At 47.7% G+C, this 21,384-nt stretch overlaps 1 protein-coding gene and 1 non-coding gene across 2 annotated transcripts in view; one reads left to right on the top strand and one right to left on the bottom strand.

Annotated features, from left to right (window-relative positions):
• Nucleotides 1–2,406: 2,406 nt before the first annotated feature.
• TRNAA-CGC (transfer RNA alanine (anticodon CGC)) lies at nucleotides 2,407–2,478 on the bottom strand. The gene has a single exon. It is a non-coding gene; the product is annotated as a tRNA-Ala (tRNA).
• A 7,015-nt stretch (nucleotides 2,479–9,493) lies between these two features.
• Nucleotides 9,494–21,384, top strand: part of LOC142254341 (N-terminal kinase-like protein) — a 32,540-nt gene continuing 20,649 nt past the window's right edge. The window contains exon 1 of the mRNA XM_075325386.1: nucleotides 9,494–9,669. Coding sequence (XP_075181501.1) covers nucleotides 9,565–9,669 — 105 coding nt within the window. The 5' untranslated portion in view covers nucleotides 9,494–9,564. The remainder of the gene's footprint in view (nucleotides 9,670–21,384) is intronic.

The raw sequence follows: 21,384 nt of genomic DNA, 5'->3' as shown, positions 1-21,384 counted from the left end.
ACGTTTATTTGTGAACCATTCCATTGTAGATTTTGCTTTATGTTTAGGATCATTGAATTGTTGGAAGACAAATCAGGTCTTTTGCAGACTCCAAGAGGTTTTCTTCAAGAATGGTCCTGTATTTGGCTCCATCCATCTTCCCATCAATTTTAACCATCTTCCCTGTCTCTGTTGAAGAAAAGCAGGCCAAACCATGATGCTGCCACCACCATGTTTGACAGTGGGGATGGTGTGTTCAGGGGGATGAGCTCTGTTGGTTTTACGCCAAACATATCGTTTGGCATTGTGCCCAAAATGTTTGATTTTGGTTTCATCTGACCAGAGCCTCTTCTTCCACATGTTTGGTGTGTCTCCCTAGTTGCTTGTGGCAAACTTTAAACAACACTTTTTATGGATATCTTTGAGAAATGGCTTTCTTCTTGCCACTCTTCCGTAAAGGCCAGATTTGTGCAGTGTACGACTGATTTTTGTCCTATGGACAGACTCTCCCACCTCAGCTGTAGATCTCTGCAGTTCATCCAGAGTGATCATGGGCCTCGTGGCTGTATCTCTGATCAGTCTTCTCCTTGTTTGAGATGAAAGTTTGGATGGATGGCCGGGTCTTGGTAGATTTGCAGTGGTATGATACTCCTTCCATTGCAATATGATCGCTTGCACAATGATCCTTGGCATGTTTAAAGTTTTGGAATTTTTTTTGTAACCAAATCCGGCTTTAAACGTCTCCACAACAGTATCACGGACCTGCCTGTTGTGTTCCTTGGTTTTCATGATGCTCTCTGTGCTTTAAACAGAACACTGAGACTATCACAGAGCAGCTGCATTTAGGCTATGTGCGCACACAGCGTTTTTTTGACGCATCAAAAACGCAAAAAAAGGCGTTTCGGTGCGTTTTTGATCACTGCGCTTTGCTGCGTTTTCCCAATGCATTGCATGGGTGAAAAAAATCTGTAAAATGCAGGAAAGAATTAACATGTCCATTTTTTTTTAGCTCAAAAACGCAGCTAAAAAAGTTGTGTGTGGACAGCAAAAATGAAAAGTCATAGTCTTTGCTGGGGAAGCAAAGTCATGCAGTTTTGAGCCCAAAAACGCACCCGAAAAACAAACAAAAACGCAATCGGAAAAAGGGGAAAAACGCCGCTCAAAAACGCCTAGTGCTGCACTGAAAGTAAAGGGGCCAAATAATATTGCAGCCCCAGTTTTCAGTTTTTTATTTTTTACAAAAGTTTAAAATAAGCAATAAATATCGTTCTCCTTCACAATTGTGTCCCACTTGTTGTTGATTCTTCACCATAACATTAACATTTATTATCTTTATGTTTGAAGCCTGAAATGTGGGAAAAGGTTGAAAAATTCAAGGGGGACGAATACTTTCACAAGGCAGTGTAAAGAAGTTTTTTTTTCTAAGCTAAACAAGCTCAACTTTTCCAACCTATCATCATCTTGGAGGCCTCCATTCCTTGTTATAATCTAGTTACCGCCTCTGAATTAAATCTAAAAGGTGCTTTACACGCTGCGACATCGCTAGCGATAGCACCCGCCCCCGTCATTTGCGCGACATTTGGTGATCGCTGCCGTAGCGAACATTATCGCTACGGCAGCGTCACATGCACATACCTTTTCAGTGACGTCGCTGTGACCGCCGAACAATCCCTCCTTCAAGGGGGATGCGCGTTCGGCGTCATAGCAACGTCTCCGCGACGTCACTAAGCGGCCACCCAATAGCAGAGGAGGGGCGGAGATGAGCGGCCGGAACATGCCACCCACCTCCTACCTTCCTCATTGCCGGTGGACGCAGGTAAGGAGATGTTCGTCGTTCCTGCGGTGTCACACGTAGCAATGTGTGATGCTGCAGGAACGCCGAACAACCAGCGGCATGCACCACCAATGATATTCTGAAAAGGAGCGACGTGTCAATGATCAACAATTTTTGACGTGTTTGCGATCGTTGATCGTCTCGCTCCTTGGTGTCACACGCTGCAATATCGCTAATGGTGCTGGATGTGCGTCACTAACAACGTGACCCCGACGATATATCTTATAATATATATATATATATATATATATATATATATATAACTTCTTAATATCCTTTTTTAAAATGTGGAGCCCAAAACTAGATATTGTAGATGTGATTTATAGAGGGGTAACAATACGTTGGGATCACGGGATCTAATCTCTCTTTTTATACACCCTAGAATCTTGTTTGCTTTAGCAGCTGCTGCTTGACATTGAGAGCTGCTGCTTCGCTTATTTGTAATGAGAATACCCAAGTCCTTCTCCTGTTCTGTAGTCCCGAGTTTACTTCCATTTAATGTATACGCAGCTATAGGATTACTCCGTCCTAGGTGCATTACTTTACATTTATCAACATCAATTCTCATTTGCCAAGTATCTATAAAATAAAAGTGGAGATGCCGGGGATTGAACCCGGGGCCTCACACATGCGAAGCGTGCGCTCTACCACTGAGCTACATCCCCTCACTGGTTTTTTTTTAGCAGTGTTTGTTTTTCAGGCCAGTTTCGCACAGCTCCCAGTACGGCAAACATCACATTTTGTAGGTAGTTGCCCAATCATAGATACTGTGAATAGTGTAATAATGACTTCTGTATATTATATGAGCAGCGGATACAGACAGAAAAGTGCCCCTGCGCAACTCATTTTGGTTGTATTTCTCTTTATATTTTTGTAATTTTATATATTGCTTTTGCTCATGGCCATCAGTGTAAGCTATATATACTTATACGACCAAAGGGCTGTTTTCGATATACTTGTTCACCTGGTTTGACTATGCTAAATATAACATTTTGTGACTAAGGATCACAATTAGGCTTGAAACGTGTCAGTATTGGGAGGAATAAAAGGACCAAGCTCATTATAATGTACAAGTCCACATGCTTTGGAGGGGGTAGTGGTCTCGTTACCTCTATTATTATGCTAAATACAGTAGCTGGGTCCTGAAGATACATTTACAATTGAGGGAAGTTCAACCAAGGGCACAAGGTGCGCTGAGTGCTCATTGCTAGCAATAGTACACCCGTATTGTTGAAATTTGGCAATGTAATAAGAATTGGTTCCACCAGCAGCTAAAGAAAATAAAAAAAACATTAACTCACTTGTATTCCAAATGCATTAAAAAAGAATACATAGGTTGTAATTATGCCTCCGAATACTGACGCGTTTCAAACCTAATTGCGATTCTCAGTCATAAGGGGTTATAGTTTGCTTGGTCAACCCAGTATTGAAAACAGTCCTTTGGTCATATAAGTACAAAAGCAATATATAAAATTGCAAAAATATAAAGTGAAACAGAAACAAAATTACTGTACAAGTACAAGCAAAAGACAAAAAAGTCAATAAATGGTAACTCAGACCTTCCAGAACATCTAAAAGCATTACTTATTACAAGGGCCAGTATCACGCTATTGGTGCTACCATCCTGGGAGCGCCGATGTCACAACCTTCTCACCGCTCCGGTTCCCGTGCCTCCTACCCGGTCCCACAGCCTCCAAGTCTCCCCGGCACTCCCGTCAGCACCCCTGCGCTGAAGTGCCGATGGCCTACTCCGGCCTCCTCCGGCCTCCTCCTCTGTTGTTTCCTGCTCTGGCGTCTGGGTCCCGAGGTCCACGCATGTGCACTAGGACACAGCCACGCTCCCCCTTTTTTAAAGGGCCAGCACCACCTTACCCGGATGTTCCTCCTATGACCCTTGCAGGTACTGAGTACTTAAGGTACCTTCCCCAATTCAGGGGCGCCTGTTCAACATGTTTCCGTAGCCTAGCCTGCCTATGCAATGCTAGTTGTCAGGTACCTGTACTATCCCGCACTCCATATTTGTTATGACTCTGTCTCTACTTCCATCTAGTAGTGCCGGTGTTCCTGCTGTATCCATCTGTCTACCTCCCGTTCCTGCAAACACCTACTGCTTACCTGTTACCACCACACCTGACTCTGCTTCATCTGTCCCAGTTCCAGGTCTCCGTCCTGTGACCCCAGCTGCTGAGGTATCAGGATCCCCCGGGACTGCCTCCAGACGGACACTTACCAGCATGTGTACCTGCTGCCACCTCTGGTGATAGTAGTGAAGACTCAGTGACCGTCCAGATCCGCTCCTCCGAGTCAGTAAACGGTATCTTGGTCCACTGTTGAAAGATAGTTTACAAAGAACGAGTCATGTACGAAATACTGCGCAATCAATGGGCAGCATGTGATATAGGAAAATGTGAACAGATTGATATATAGTTATAATCTATAAAAATTCAGGAATCACAAATTATGAAATTCAAAATTGAAATTTATTTACACAAAGTGCTAGTGCAAACAATAAAATTTCATTATACATAGGATAACATATATTGGGATATTGGGAGGGATGTAAAGCCGCACCACAGAGGGTGGCACAATACTTGCAAATGCTACAACAGGTTAACTATGTGATAAAGCTGGCCAGTGGTGATCACATATATCAGTATACAGTAGGTATATCACATTTATAAAAAACAGTTTATTAAATATTGGTACCAACCTATACATATAGTTACATGGAAAAATGTATCCACCATTAACAGGGTGCTAAGTATATGAAGTCTACTGCCCCTAAATATTGCATCTGCCCATTCAGCATAAGTATTTCATAAATGTAGCCATCTAAATATCTGTGGCCATTGGCAAATCGTGTAAGTCCTGTGCAGTACTGCAGAATGTGCCACTCCCACCTCGACGCGCGTTTTACTGCACTGCCGGTTTCATCAGGAGGAGATTGATATATAGGTTGGTGAGAAAAGAAATAGCTGTCAATCACTCATGAGGACCACCGTCTTGATGTACAGAAATAGCTGTCAATCACTCATTAGGACCACCCCCTTGACTGAAATATGACTTATATAGAATCTCTACCCCATATTACTCTGATCAGTTCTTCCTTCTCTATAACATGTACATCATAGATTGAGCTGCTTTTTCAAACTGACAGGTTCCCTTTAAAAAGCATCACCAAATATATCCTCACATACCAAACAAACAAGCTTTTCCAGAACGCAAGAATGTGCCCTCACCGGCATCATCATCCTAAATTATCTGCACATTCCGACAATCCGAAGCCATTAGTCAGCGATAATTTGGTCTATGCAAGCACTGTCCATCAGCTTCATGGCCTAGACATTAAAGAGGTTATTCCAGCCACATCACAGAAGCTGTTCTGTAGGACTGAGCAGCGGCCGCTACACAATGAATGGAGCTGTGCCGATGCCAGCACCGAGCTCTGGATGCATAGCGTCGCCCTGGTGTCCTCCACAGTATCACTTTTGCTCCTCCGACAGTAACCACTAATATAGAATATTACTGTAATAATATCCCTCTTTATAGCTTTTGTGGCCCCGTATAATAATAAATTGCCCTTTGTGAATTGTTAATGTATGGAGCCACAATGGAGGACATTAATAATATCCCCCTTGTGACCCTATATTCTAATATTGTCCCTTAATTTACCCCTGTACAGTAACAATACCTGCCATTCTGGCCCACATACAATGATAATGTCCTTCATTCTGGCCCCAATATAGTAATAATTCACCCCTTTCTTACTCACATACAATATAATGCCCCCCATATAACAATACACTTCCCCTGTGTGGCCCGTATATAGCATAACAACACCGTCTATGGCCTTCATGGAGTATATTGTCCCCTTCTGTGGCCTTAATAAAATATAATGGCCTCCATACATTAGAATGTCTCACCCTATAGTCCATACACAATATAATTTCCCATTCTGTGTCCCCCAAACAGTATAATGTCCCACATTATGGCCCCATACAGTATAGTATCCCTCATTTGTGACCGCCAGACAGTATAATGTCCTCCTCTGTAGCCCCTCATACAGTATAATGCCCTCCACCTGTGGCCCCCAAGCAGTATAGTGTCCTCTATTCTAGCCCCCATATAGTATTATGTCCCCTTCTCTGGCACCAAGCAGTTCAATGGCCCTTTTTTCACATACTATTTAATGTCCCCCTGTGTGGCCCCCATAAAGTATAACAGAATCATGTCCACTCAGTAGCCCCCATACAGTGTAATGTCCTCCTTTGTGGCCCCCATACAGTATCATATTCCCTCTGTAGCACCCATATAGTGTAATGTCCTCCTCTGTGGCCCCCATGCAGTATCATGTCCCCATTGTAGCCCCCTTACACTGTAATGTCTTCCTTTGTAGCCCCCATACAGTATCATGTCCCCTTTGTAGTCTCCATTCAGTGTAATGTCCTCCTCTGTGGCCCCCATACAGTATCATATCCACTCGATTGCCCCCATACACTGTAATGTCTTCCTCTGTTGCCCCCATACAGTATCATGTCCCCTCTGTAGCACCCATATAGTGTAATGTCCTCCTCTATGGCCCTCATGCAGTATCATGTCCCCTCTGTAGCCCCCATACAGTATCATGTCCCCTTTGTAGTCTCCATTAAGTGTAATGTCCTCCTCTGTGGGCCCCATACAGTATCATGTTCCCTCTGTAGCACCCATATAGTGTAATGTCCTCCTCTGTGGCCCCCATGCAGTATCATGTCCCCATTGTAGCCCCCATACACTGTAATGTCTTCCTTTGTAGCCCCCATACAGTATCATGTCCCCTTTGTAGTCTCCATTCAGTGTAATGTCCTCCTCTGTGGCCCCCATACAGTATCATATCCACTCGATTGCCCCCATACACTGTAATGTCGTCCTCTGTGGCCCCCATACAGTATCATGTCCCCTGTGTAGCACCCATATAGTGTAATGTCCTCCTCTATGGCCCTCATGCAGTATCATGTCCCCTCTGTAGCCCCCATTCAGTATAATGTTCTCCTCTGTAGCCACCCTACAGTATCATGTCCCCTCTGTAGCCGCTTACAGTGTAATCTCCTCCTCTGTGGCCCCCATTCAGGATAATGTCCTCCTACGTGGCCCCCATACAGTATCATGTCCCCTCTGTAGTCCCCATTCAGTGTAATGTACTCCTCTGTGGCCCTCATACAGTGTAATGTCCCCTCTGTAGTCCCCATTCAGTGTAATGTCTTCCTCTGTGGCCCCCATACAGAATAATTTCCCCTCTGTAGCCCCCATTCAGTATAATGTTCTCCTCTGTGGCCCCCATGCAGTGTAATATCCCCCTCTGTGCTTCCTATATACTATAATGTCCTCCTTTGGCAGCACTTCCTGCCCCTTCTGATAGACCAATGACATCAACAGGCATTGCGGGATGCGGAGCCATTGATTTACCATTCCAAAATATAGGACAGATGTACAGTGACATGTAAAAGTTTGGGCACCACTGGTCAAAATTACTATTATTGTGAACAGTTAAGCAAGTTGAAGATGAAATGATCTCTAAAATGCATAAAATTAAAGATTCCGAAAATGACAGTGGTGGAGGCCCACAAAGCAGGAGAAGACTATAAGAAGATAGCAAGATAGCAAAGCGCTTTCAAGTTCCTCTTTTCTCAGTTCAAAATGTAATTAAGAAATGGCAGTTACCAGGAACAGTGGAGATCAAAATAAGGTCTGGAAGACCAAGCAAAATTTCTGTGAGCGCTCCTCGTAGGATTGCTAGAGATGAAAATCAGAACCCCTGCATGACTGCAAAAGACCTTCAGGAAGATTTAGCAGACTCTGGAGTTGTGGTACATTGTTCTTCTGTTGAGAGACACCTGCACAAATACGGCCTTCATGGAAGATTCACCAAAGAAAACCTCTCCTGCATCCTCACCATAAAATTCAGTGTCAGAAGTCTCTAAAAGAACATCTAAAGGAGCCTAATGCATTTTGGAAACAAGCCCTGCGGACCGATGAGGTTAAAACTGGAACTCTTTGGCCACAATGATCAAAGGTATGTGTGGAGAAAAAGGGCAAAAAAATTCAGGAAAAGAAAATATCACCAACCATTAAGTATGAGAGTGGATAAGTCATCCTTTGCAGTTGTGTTGCAGCCAATGGCATGGGGAACATTTCACAGGTAGAGGGAAGAATGGATTCAATGAAAAATCAACAAATTCTTGATGCAAACATAACACCAGCTGTAAAAAAGCTGAAATTGAAAAGAGGAGAAAAGAGAATGGCTTCTACAAATGGATAATGACCCTAAACCCATGTCAAAATCCACAATAGACGACCTCAAAATACACCAGCTGAAGGTTTTACAATGGTCCTCACAGTCTGCTGATCTGAATATCATTGAAAATCTGTAGCTAGACATCAAAAGAGCAGAGCATGCAAGACGAGCCAGGAATCTCACAGAACTGGAAGTCGAGCCAGGAATCTCATTGAACTGGAAGACGAGCCAGGAATCTCATTGAACTGGCAGGCGAGCCAGGAATCTCACAGAACTGGAAGACGAGCCAGGAATCTCACAGAACTGGAAGAGGAGCCACGAATCTCACAGATCTGGAAAACGAGCCAATAATCTCACAGAATTGGAAGAGGAGCCAGGAATCTCACAGAACTGGAAGACGAGCCAGGAATCTCACAGAATTGGAAGATGAACCAGGAATCTCACAGAACTGAAAGACGAGCCAGGAATCTCACAGAACTGGAAGACGAGCCATGAATCTCACAGAACTGTAAGACGAGCCATGAATCTCACAGAACTGGAAGACGAGCCATGAATCTCAGAGAACTGGATGACGAGCCATGAATCTCACAGAACTAGAAGACGAGCCAGGAATCTCACAGAATTGGAAGACGAGCCAGGAATCTCACAGAACTGGAAGAGGAGCCAGGAATCTACAGAACTGGAAGAGGAGCCAGGAATCTAACTGAACTGGAAGATTAGCCAGGAATCTCACAGAACTGGAAGACAAGCCAGAAATCTCACAGAACTGGAAGAGGTCTCCAAGGAAGAATGGATTAAAATCCATTAAACAAGAATTGAAAGACTCTTGGCTGCTACAAAAAGTGTTTACAACCTGTGATACTTGCCAAAGGGGCTGCTACTACTAGGTACTAACCATGCAAGGTGCCAAAACTTTTGCATCGGCCCATATCTCTCTTTTTTTAATTTTAAAATGTACAGATGACAATATTTTTTTTGCCTAAAATACAAAGGAAATGTGTCATTGTTAACTTTAGGCCTTTTAGAGACCGTTTCATCTTTAACTTGATTGTTCACCATAACAGTAATGTTGACCAGGGGTGCCCAGACTTTTGCATGCCACTGACAATCACATCTGCAATTTTTATGGAATACCATAACAAGTTTGGTCCTTAAAATGGCTAAAATATATCATAAAATCGGTTCAGAAAGTAAAATGCAGCCACATATTTAGGAGTACGGTAAATGGCATTTAACTAGCAGCAGCTGCGCACCATGGCGTTGTATGGCCACACAGTGGATGGCAGAAGTTAATGGTTTACTGTCTCTTTAAGTCTTTGGCAATGACGTAATTATGTCACATGATCCATTCTCTTCCGTACGACCACGTGACGAAACTGGTGACGTTTCCTGGAGTCACATGACTCACCTGGTGACGTGTCTGGCTAACTCCGCCCAGCTGTGTGGCACGTCACGGTGACGTGTCTCTCCCGGTGAGAAGATGTGGTTCTGGTCCCGGGACCCGGCCCGTGATTTTCCTTATGATATTACCGGGGAGAGAGAGGAATTACCGGGAGGATGGGGGATTCAGAAAGGCAAGAAGAAGGTGCGTACAAGGCACGTCCTCCCCCGGGGCTGTGCTGCAGGGGGCGCGGTGTAACGGGGGACATTGCTACATAGTCACATGATGTGTATGGACGATACTCGGCGGGAGCAATTACCGCATCTGTGTGAATTGTGTCCATACAGTGATGTCCTGGCCGGGCACTAGGTCCTGTGTTCTGCAGAGTCTGTACAGAGCAGCACAGGAGTCACCCTGCGGCTGTGAGGGAACATTTACCCAGGGGGTCTTCCACTATAGAGAGGTGGACTCCAAAATAACAAACGCAGCAAGGGCTCCCCCTCCCCAGGTCCAGTGTTTGCTCTCCACCACTGCTCCTGAGTGAGCTCAGCTAAGGTAAACAGCATGCTTCACCGCTGCAGCCAATCGTTGAGCTCAGCCGGGGTAGACTGCGCACTTCACCTCTGCAGCCAATCATTGAGCTCAGCAGAGGTAAACCGCATGCTTTACCGCTGCAGCCAATCATTGAGCTCAGCAGAGGTAAACCGCATGCTTTACCGCTGCAGCCAATCACTGAGCTCAGCAGAGGTAGACGGCACATTTCACTGCTGCTGCCAATCACTGAGCTCAGCTGAGGTAGACCGTATGAGCTGCTGAACTTAGAGATTGGCAGCAGTGGTGATGTAACTAAAGACATCAGCAGTGGGGATTCAGTGCTGGGAAGGGGGAGCACCTGATGAGTTTATTTGTGTATGTGTAACTGCACACATGTTGGTCACAGTCACTAGATGGTTGCTCCCCGCTGCGTTCTCCACTGCCTTCTCCGTTGCCATTTCCGCTGCGTTTTCCACTGCCTTCTCCGTCGCCCTTCCCGCTGCGTTCTCCACTGCCCTCTCCGTCGCCCTTCCCGCTGCATTTTCCACTGCCCTCTCCGTCGCCCTTCCCGCTGTGTTTTCCACTGCCCTCTCCGTCGCCCTTCCCGCTGCGTTTTCCACTGCCCTCTCCGTCGCCCTTCCCGCTGCGTTTTCCACTGCCTTCTCCGTCGCCCTTCCCGCTGCGTTTTCCACTGCCTTCTCCGTCGCCCTTCCCGCTGCGTTGTCCACTGCCCTCTCCGTCGCCCTTCCCGCTGCGTTGTCCACTGCCCTCTCCGTCGCCCTTCCCGCTGCGTTGTCCACTGCCCTCTCCGTCGCCCTTCCCGCTGCGTTGTCCACTGCCCTCTCCGTCGCCCTTCCCGCTGCGTTGTCCACTGCCCTCTCCGTCGCCCTTCCCGCTGCGTTGTCCACTGCCCTCTCCGTCGCCCTTCCCGCTGCGTTGTCCACTGCCCTCTCCGTCGCCCTTCCCGCTGCGTTGTCCACTGCCCTCTCCGTCGCCCTTCCCGCTGCGTTGTCCACTGCCCTCTCCGTCGCCCTTCCCGCTGCGTTGTCCACTGCCCTCTCCGTCGCCCTTCCCGCTGCGTTGTCCACTGCCCTCTCCGTCGCCCTTCCCGCTGCGTTGTCCACTGCCCTCTCCGTCGCCCCCCCCCGCTGCGTTCTCCACTGCCCTCTCCGTCGCCCCCCCCCCGCTGCGTTCTCCACTGCCCTCTCCGTCGCCCCCCCCCGCTGCGTTCTCCACTGCCCTCTCCGTCGCCCCCCCCCCCCCGCTGCGTTCTCCACTGCCCTCTCCGTCGCCCTTCCCGCTGCGTTCTCCACTGCCCTCTCCGTCGCCCTTCCCGCTGCGTTCTCCACTGCCCTCTCCGTCGCCCTTCCCGCTGCGTTCCCCACTGCCCTCTCCGTCGCCCTTCCCGCTGCGTTCCCCACTGCCCTCTCCGTCGCCCTTCCCGCTGCGTTCCCCACTGCCCTCTCCGTCGCCCTTCCCGCTGCCCTCTCCGTCGCCCTTCCCGCTGCGTTCTCCACTGCCCTCTCCGTCGCCCTTCCCGCTGCGTTCTCCACTGCCCTCTCCGTCGCCCTTCCCGCTGCGTTCTCCACTGCCCTCTCCGTCGCCCTTCCCGCTGCGTTCTCCACTGCCCTCTCCGTCGCACGTTCCACTTCCTGCTGCCCTCCCTGCTGCATTCTTCATTGCCCTCTCTATCGCACTTTCTGCTCTTTGCTGCGTTCTCCACAGCCCTCTCCATTGCCCTCCCCGCTGTGTTCTCCACTGCCCTCTCCGCTTCCCACTGCCCGCCAGGCTGCCCTTTCTACCAGGGCTGTGGACTTGGTATAAAATGGACCAGCTCTGACTCCTAAAATATATAATACATTTGGTACAGCGGTTCAATGCAGAGTGTGATGAATATTTTTCCATAAGAATTTGGGAAAGTTTTGAAATGTCCTATAAATGTGTGTTCTGTTCCTGATCAAAGGATCTGGGCTTTTAGTTGAGATGAATCTGTGCTGCGCTTTATGTACAGGATAAGTAGTGAAGCGCCTCCTGCACAGATAATGGTAAAAACACACTGGGAAGGAACGCCTGCACTGTTCTGAGAACTGCTAGAACAGGTTCTTGCTATTGTAACTGAAAATGCTTCAAACATGAGGAGTACAATGAAAAAACATATTAATGAGAATAATGACGGTGAACAGCAGCGAGAAGAAAACTTCAGCTTCACAATGTGTGAGATGTAGCCACAGTCCTGATCCTGTAACTGAGCAATAAGCAGATATTACTACAGAAGAACAGCAAAATGATCCTTTAGAATGATCTTGTTGTAGCTGCTTCACATCTCTCTTCTATTTGTCACATGCGCTGTGTTGTGCACACGCTGCAGCTGGCAATAAGAGATAGTCTGCAAAAGGGACCTGCTTGAACTCTGAAAAGTGGTTAAATTGGTTATTGCTGCCAGAACCCCTAAAATCGATTCCATCTTGAAGAGGCGTGCTGGTAAAAGGACAATTATCGATCAAGCCACTCGATGGTGCAGCACTTATTTAATGATTGAGCTGAAACCCGTCTTATAGACATAGCTGACCGTCAAGTAACACTAAATGAAGGTCAACGGACACATGTGGCAGAATTAAAGGAATTGCTTCATCACCCATTTACAGTGACTAAAAAATTACAAACTGAGGATTTTACACCCGGCATTTTCATAAAGTAGTGGAAGAACTTGTTGTTTTGCCTTTCCCAAAAAGGAGGTTTAATTGCAGATGGCATTGCTGCTTCAATGAATCAGAGAGAGACACAGCTATTAGAAAATAAAATTCTTCTGACAGCTGTTTATGTGGACCCAAGTACACAAATCAGCTATAGTGCCTTGCGAAAGTTTTCGGCCCCCTTGAATTTTTCAACCTTTTCCCAGATTTCTGGCTTCAAACATAAAGATAAAAAATGTAATGTTTTGGTCAAGAATCAACAAGTGGACACAATTGTGAAGGTGAACGATATTTATTGCTTATTTTAAACTTTTTAAATAAATAACTGAAAATTGGGATGTGCAATATTATTCGTCCCCTTTAAGTTAATACTTTGTAGTGCCCTCTTTTGCTGCGATTACAGCTGCAGTCGCTTGCGGTATGTGTCTCTCAGTTTTGCACATGGAGAGACTGAAATTCTTGCCCATTCTTCCTTTGTAAACAGCTGGAGCTGAGTGAGGTTGGATGGAGAGCGTTTGTGAACAGCAGTTTTCAGCTCTTTCCATAGATTCTCGATTGGATTCAGGTCTGGACTGTGACTTGGCCATTCTAACACCTGGATACGTTTATTTGTCAAACATTCCATTGTAGATTTTGCTTTATGTTTGGGATCATTGTCTTGGAAGACAAATCTCTGTCCCAGTCTCAGGTCTTTTGCAGACTCCAACAGGTTTTCTTCAAGAATGGTCCTGTATTTGATCCATCCATCTTCCCATCAATTTTAACTATCTTCCCTGTCCCTGCTGAAGAAAAGCACAGCCAAACCATGATGCTGCCACCACCATGTTTGACAGTGGGGATGGTGTGTTCAATGTGATGAGCTGTGTTGCTTTTACGCCAAACATATCGTTTGGTATTGTGCCCAAATAGTTTGATTTTGGTTTCATCTGACCAGAGCACCTTCTTCCACATGTTTGGTGTCTCCCAGGTGGCTTGTGGCAAACTTTAAACAAAAAATGTTATGGATATCTTTGAGAAATGGCTTTCTCCTTGCCACTCTTCCATAAAGGCCAGATTTGTGCAGTGTACAAGTGATTGTTGTCCCATGGACAGACTCTCCCACCTCAGCTGTAGATCTCTGCAGTTCATCCAGAGTGATCATGGGCCTCTTGGCTGTATCTCTGATCAGTCTTCTCCTTGTTTGAGATGAAAGTTTGGATGGACGGCCGGGTCTTGGTAGATTTGCAGTGGTATGATACTCCTTCCATTTCAATATTATCACTTGCACAGTGCTTCTTGGGATGTTTAAAGCTTTGGAAATCTTTTTTAACCAAATCCGGCTTTAAACGTCTCCACAACAGTATCACGGACCTGCCTGTTGTGTTCCTTGGTCTTCATGATGCTCTCTGTGCTTTAAACAGAACACTGAGACTATCACAGAGCAGGTGCATTTATACGGAGACTTGATTACACACAGGGGGATTATATTCATCATCATCAGTCATTTAGGACAACATTGGATCATTCAGAGATCCTCAATGAACTTCTGGAGTGAGTTTGCTGCACTGAAAGTAAAGGGGATGAATAATATTGCACGACCCAATTTTCAGTTTATTATTTTTTAAAAAAGTTTAAAATAAGCAATAAATTTCGTTCAACTTCACAATTGTGTCCCACTTGTTGATTCTTCACCAGAACATTAACATTTTTATCTTTATGTTTGAAGCCTGAAATGTGGGAAAAGTTTGAAAAATTCAAGGGGCCGAATACTTTCACAAGGCACTGTATATTCAATTACTGACCAGACTCAAGTTCTATAATAATAATAATAATAATAATAATAATAAGCTTTATTTCTTTTTTTATAATTCTTTATTTAACCGAAAAACATGGAGATACATCAATCCAAAACAGTAGCATGACATTTTACAACCATTGTACATTGACACCCCTCAGGCAAACTGTAACATCTGATAAACACCACACTTTGACTCCTCCATGTATACCCGGGAATTTTCAAGTATAGAGATTCTGTAGTGAATTAAGGAAAGAAAGAGAGAGAAGCAGGTGAGCAGAAGAAAGTAGGTCTTAGACGAATAGGGGGGAACACACAAAGGGTGGAGGAAGGGGGGGTAAAGGGAAAAACATAAGGGAACATACAGCCACTAGGCAAAGATCCAATATCTCGATACACCTCTGTCTAACGGCAGAAGTAGGCCCCCTCAGTCAGGGGGGATCCAGGTACCATATTCCGTGGAGAATTTAAACTCGATCCAGGGAAACCAAATCTTGTGAAAAACCTCCTGTCTGTCGTGGAGAGACGCCGTCAGATCCTCCATATACAACAATTCATTCACCCTGTTCGCCCACATTGACAGTGTCGACGGAATGGGGGATCTCCATCTCAGGGGGACGCACGTCCTAGCAGCCATCACAGGAAGCTTAAGAGAGACCCCTTATAGGCACAGGCAGAGGAATCGGGCTACTGAAGCAAGAAAAGCTCAGGGCCCAGGGTCTGCGTATGTCCAACCACATGCCCGATCACACCCCGTACCCCCTCCCAAAACCGCTGCAACTCCAGGCATTCCCAGAATATGTGCAGGAAATTACCTTCCCCAATCCCATATCTCCAACAACTGGAGTCTACACCTGGGAACATCCTGTGGAGTTTTGTCGGGACCCTATACCAGCGAGATATACATTTATAGTTGTCCTCTTGAAGTTTAGAGCTAACTGAAGTTTTGTGGGCAAGTAACAGCACCTTATTCCTTTGCGAGGTCGAGAGGGTGAGGCCCAGGTCTGACTCCCAGTGCAAGAGGAACCCAGGAGGGGACAGCTCTGTAACGTTGCATAACATGGAGTGTGAGGTAGCCAGGGAGTGTCGGAGCGACCCCTTTTCCATACACAGCTTCTCAAAGTCGGTGAGGGGTCTGACAAACTGACTACGGACCGGCAGGGTGCAGAGAAAGTGTCGGAGCTGTAGGGATTGCCATAGGCCCAGGGACCCGGAAGTTCCGAAGTTCCTCAGTTGTTGGCCATTGCCCCTCGGCTCCGATGTGTTGAGCACGGAATCTGTTCCCTGGAGATCCAGAGACGAAACATCGGGTCAGAGAGACCCGGCAAGAAATTCGGGGCGCCTATGACCGGAGAAAGGGGAGAGGGTAGGGGCATCAGGGCTCTCCGAACCGCCTCCTGGGAACAACAAGATAGCGTAGCCCCAATAGTAGGATGGGATTTGAGTTCTGTGCCCCCAGGGGGAAGCGCCCAGGGTAGCCCCGCCAATGGTATTTCAGTAAAGCTCTGCTCCACCTGAACCCAAGCTTTGACCTTAGAATGTCGACACCAGTCCACTACCCTGGCCATGTGAGTCGCAGTGTAATATGTCTTGAGGTCCGGGAGGCCCAGGCCCCCCCGAGCTCTAGGTCTACACAACAACGACCGTGCCAGTCTCGCTTGTTTGCCCATAGGAACTTCGTTTGTAGAGAGGAAACTTCTCTAAAGAATGACCTGGGGATCCCTATGGGTAGGGTCTGAAGGAGGTACAAGAGTCTCGGAAAAATGTTCATCTTAAAAATCGCGGCCCGTCCGAACCACGTGAAAGTGCCTTTTGACCAGGTTGTACAGTCTTGTTTAATTTTTTGGAGAAGAGGGGTGAAGTTCAACTGGAAAAGGGAGCTCACATCGGCCGACAGTTTAAGTCCCAAGTACCGCAAGTACTGAGGAGCCCACTGAATATCAGAGGCTCCCCGCAGCTGCGAGACTACCTCCGCAGGGAGGCTGACGCCCAGTGCCTCCGATTTAGACAAGTTGACCTTGAAGTTGGAGAGGAGGGAGTAACGATCAAACTCCTGCATTAGCACCGGGAGTGATTCGGCTGGGTCAGCGATAAAAAATAATAGATCATCCGCGAAGGCTGCTATCTTATGAGTCACTCCCCCGATCTCTGATCCCTTAATGCTAGTATTCATCCGAATGTGTCGCAGTAGGGGCTCTAATGTGAGTATAAATATCATTGGGGAAAGCGGACAACCCTGTCGAGTTCCATTGGTGATCGGAAAACTCTCTGAAAGCACTCCATTAACCCGAACACGAGCCGACGGTGCACTATATAGAGAACCTATCCAACTTAGCATGTTTCCCCCCAGCCCCAGGAAAGCAAGGACTCCATCCAGGAACGTCCAGCCAACCCAGTCGAACGCCTTCTCAGCGTCTGTCGACAACAACATGAGAGATCCACCATCAGACCTGGCCCTATGAATCAGGTTAATGGCCCTCGTGGTGTTATCCCTAGCCTCCCTGCCCAGCATGAACCCGGCCTGGTCAGAATGGACTATACCCCCTAGCAGGGGGGACAGTCGCTCGGCCAGAATCTTATCAAACAGCTTTAGGTCCACATTAAGCAGGGAGATCGGGCGATAGTTGGCACAAGTGGAGGGATCCCTCCCCTCTTTAGGAATAACCACTATGGTTGCTGCAAGGGAATCTCTAGGTAAGGGTGGGGATGGACAAGATGGGATGTTGTTGAAGGCTGCTAAAAAGTGGGGGGTCAATATGTGACCCAGCTTCTTGTAATAGGCCACCGGGAGCCCATCCGGCCCCGGTGCCTTACCCGAGGGGGAGTTCTTTAGGGCCGCAGCTAGCTCCGCCTCGGAAATCGGTTTCTCCAGTGCCTCTATATCTTCCGGTTTAAGCCTCGGGAGTCCTGAGGATCTTAAGTAATCCTGGATTCTTTCCCTGACTGTCTCCCTTTCGCCCTCTGTCAACTTGTTGTCAATCGAATACAGGGCAGAATAAAAGTCCCTAAATGCGGCCGCAATGTCAGCTGGGAGTGAAGCTCTCTCCCCGGATAGTTTCTGTATATGTGGTACAAACCCCTTCATCCTTTGAATCCGCAACGCCCTTGCCAGTGTCCTGCTATTTTTGTTTCCAAATTCGTAAAAATGCCTACGGCATTTTGCTAGTGAGGCTTTAGCTTTGTTGGAAAGTAGCGATTTCAACTTTTCTCTTTTCTGAAAGAGAAGGGTTTTGGTCTCGCCATCTAGTCAGTCTTTGTGAATCCTCTCCAACGCATGTATGTCTGCCAAGAGCGACTCGACTTCCGCGTTTCTCTCCCGTTTCAACCGAGCTCCATGTTTAATAAACAGACCTCTCACTACACATTTATGTGCTTCCCATGTTACCGCGGGTGTGGTATCTCCCCGGGCGCAAAGGTTGAAGTACTCCTCCACCGCCTCCTGTATCTCCTGCATGGTCCCCCGGTCCCCCAGCAAAGAAGTATTCAATGTCCATTGGCCTTGTTTAACCAACGGGCGCACCAGGGAGACATCCAGGATTATTAAAGCGTGGTCAGAAAACATTATCTCATCTATTTCAGTACCCACCAGGCAGTGGAGATCCCTGTGTTTGATAAAAAAGTGGTCCAGCCTTGAGTACGTGTTATGGACAGCGGAGTAGAAGGAATAGTCTCTATCTGTCGGGTGTTGCACCCTCCACGCGTCGACTAGCTGGTATTCGTGTAACCCTCGTTTGATCCGACTATGAGTGGCTCTAGACATATTGGCAGCTCCCTTTGAAGTATCTAACTCTGGGTCCATAACAAAATTAAAGTCCCCTCCCATTATCAACGTGCCCTCTGAAAACTCGTCCAGGATGTTCAGGTATTTTAGCAGAGCCGAGCATTGCCCCGTGTTGGGAAGGTAAAGGGCCGCAAAGGTGAAGACCTGGGACTGGACACGACCCTTTATCATGATCCGTCTCCCCTCCCCGTCCGTGTGGGTCCCCATCAACTCCCATGGCAGAGAGCTCGCAACCAGAATGCTTGTCCCCCTGGATCGTGGATCAGGTGATGGCGAGTGGTAGACCGTCGAGTATCTCCGGTCAGATAGCTTATATGGTTTGTCTAGGCAATAGTGGGTTTCTTGTAGAAAGATTACCTGAAGTCGCCTTTTCCATAGCAGGTTCAGGAGGATTGAGCGTTTCTCTGGGCTGTGAAGGCCCTTGACATTCAGGGACCCCACTCTAAGATCAGGTTTGGACATCTGTTTCGTGGCTTCAACAGGAACCTACGGGGAAACGACAAAGACTAGACGCACAAACACACCACGAGGAGAGGTTTTGAGGGGAAGGGGGACGAAAAAGGGGGAGTTGTAGAAGTAGGGAAGGGAAAAAAGGAGAAAAAGGAAAAGAGAGAGAAATTAGGCGGAAGAAGGAGAAAAAGAAAGAAAACGGAGATCGAGATAAGATGCTCTCAAAGAGCTTGCAGGTCTATGGGCCCGCCCTAGGCCTACAAGGGCAGTCTCAACGAAGACGAAAATGAACACACGTATGAAGCCTACCCACCCCCCAATATACTGGCTATCACCCCTGTAAACCCACAGGAGGCAATGTTTAATATGAATTCCAACAGCCTCTCCACCGCCGCCACCCTCAGACCTTATGTAAGGCCCACCTCCACCCCTCCCCCCACATCGGAACAGTTACCCCAGAAAATGCAAATGAGCACAAAACACCAGTTCAGCAATCCAAGAACGGAGCCTCATAAATTTCTCAGCCACTGCCCCCGCTTGGCATGGATCCTGGAACCTTTCCCCTCCTCTGCATCTGGGGACTCGTGGACTCCCAGGATAGCCAGTCTGGGATGGAGAGGTCGGGCAGATCCAGGAATTTGTATAAGGCCGGCAAGTCCGCAGGATGTTTCAATAGGAAGGTAGACGACCCATTCCGGACAATAAGGTGGAACCTCCTTAATTTTAAACAGGAGTGGGTGGAGCTGACGCCTCATGTAAAGTGTGCGGCTGGAGACATCAGAGAAAAGCTTAATAACTGCACTGTCCATCTTTACAGGTCCGAACTCCCAGGCCCTCCTCAGGATCAGCTCCTTGTCCGTGAAAAAGTGTAAACGGCAAAGAACGTCTCTTGGTGCGGCCACACCGGCTACCTGGGTGGCCCTGGCAACTCTGTGTACTCTGTCGCATAGAAACGTGGCATCCAGTGGTCTATTAGTGACTGTGTTAAATATTTCTTGCACCTTGGTGCGGAGCGACTCAGTGGGCCAGTCCTCTGGGATACCTTTTACTCTTATATTGTTGCGACGACCTCTGTTCTCTTGATCGTCCAGCAGCAGTGACATATACTTAAACCGATTGTTGTAGGCCACACAGTCTTTCTCCAGCCGTGTGACTCTGCTTTCCAGAGAGTCTTGAGCCTGCTCAGTGGCTGTGACCCTGTCGTCCAGGGCCCCTATCTCCTCTCACAGCCGTGATGGCCTGTTGATGAGATTGCTCTATTCTGCAGACCAGTGCATCTAGGTCACTTTTACTTGGAAGAGCTAAGATTAACTCCCTCAGTGCCTGTATTTCTGGTGTGTTATCAGCAAAGCTCGCATGTGTGGGGGAGAGAGCCGTGCTGCCCAGGGGAGGCCCCCCCACAGGGAGGAAGATAGCTGGAATGTCTCTGCCTGGGGATTCCTCTGGTGAGTGCAGAGGGCAGCTCTCACACACTGGGCTTGTGCTGGTCAGGTGCTGTGTGTCTGTCAGGGCCCCCATGTTCTGGGCCTCCCCCCGCTCCTCCGCTTCTCCTCACCTTCCTCCTCGCGGTGCCCTGTGGATCCCATGGCGTCCCTGCTGTGGAGATTTTCAGCCGTGTGGTGTCCTTTCATCGGCTGGGACACCCTCTCAGCTGCCGCTCTCGTCCCTGCTCCGTCGCGAGGGCTCGCGCTGGCAGCCGCCGGCTTCGTGGGGATTCCCCTCCAGCAGGCCGCGGCGAGGGAGCCGGTGCCATCTTAACGCTGCTCCCCGCACTCTTCATCTCCAGCGGCGGCCCGCTGAGAAAGCGCTCCATTCTTCCTCCTGGACGCACGGCTCCAGCCACGGCGGTGGGTGCTCCCTGGGGCTTCCTTTTAGGCGGCATAAGATTGTGGAGGGGCTGTATATTAGCTGAATACGGGCGGTGGGTATAGGAGCTCAGGCAGTTTGCTTCCTCACGCCACCATGTCCAAGCCACGCCCCCATAAGCTTTATTTCTATAGCGCCAACATATTCCACAGCGCTTTACAATTCAGGAGGCTCATATACATATCATATACATAAACATATACAAACAAGTAACCATTATAGAAGATACAATATTTAAAGGGAAAAATGGCAACCCTGCTCGTGAGAGCTTACAATCTACAATGAGGTGGGGGGAGGGGCAAGGTACAAGCGCTTATTTACAATGACAATCCAGCCATCTCATGGGGGATAGATAATGGCTTCCTGGACCAGTTGGCCAGAGCCTTGTGATGCATTTGGGTGCCATGGACTTTGACGTGGGATTATGTTCTGAGAAGTTGTAGAGGGATTAGGTGAAATTAGTTTGGCTAAGGAGTGTGATAGGCCGCCCTAAAAAGATGCGTTTTTAGGGAGCGTCTGAAGCTGAGTAAGTTGTGAGTTGTCCTAACTTCTTGGGGTAGAGCGTTCCAGAGGTTTGGTGCAGCTCGGAAGAAGTCTTGGATTCGGGAGTGGGAGGTTCGAATTAGTGTGGATGTTAGTCGAAAGTCATTTGCAGAGCGTAGAGAATGGGTGGGGTGATAAACAGAGAGGAGGGTGGAGATGTAGGGGGGTGCCACACTGTGGAGAGCTTTGTGAGTGAGAACAAGCAGTTTGAATTGGATCCTGTGATATAGGGGCAGCCAGTGCAATGACTTGCAAAGAGCAGAGGCATCCGAGTAGCG

Source organism: Anomaloglossus baeobatrachus, chromosome 10 (genome assembly GCF_048569485.1).
Source record: "Anomaloglossus baeobatrachus isolate aAnoBae1 chromosome 10, aAnoBae1.hap1, whole genome shotgun sequence".
Classification (NCBI taxonomy): domain Eukaryota; kingdom Metazoa; phylum Chordata; class Amphibia; order Anura; family Aromobatidae; genus Anomaloglossus; species Anomaloglossus baeobatrachus.
The sequence above is the reverse complement of the archived record's forward strand: the minus strand, read 5'-3'. Positions and strand labels throughout refer to the sequence as shown.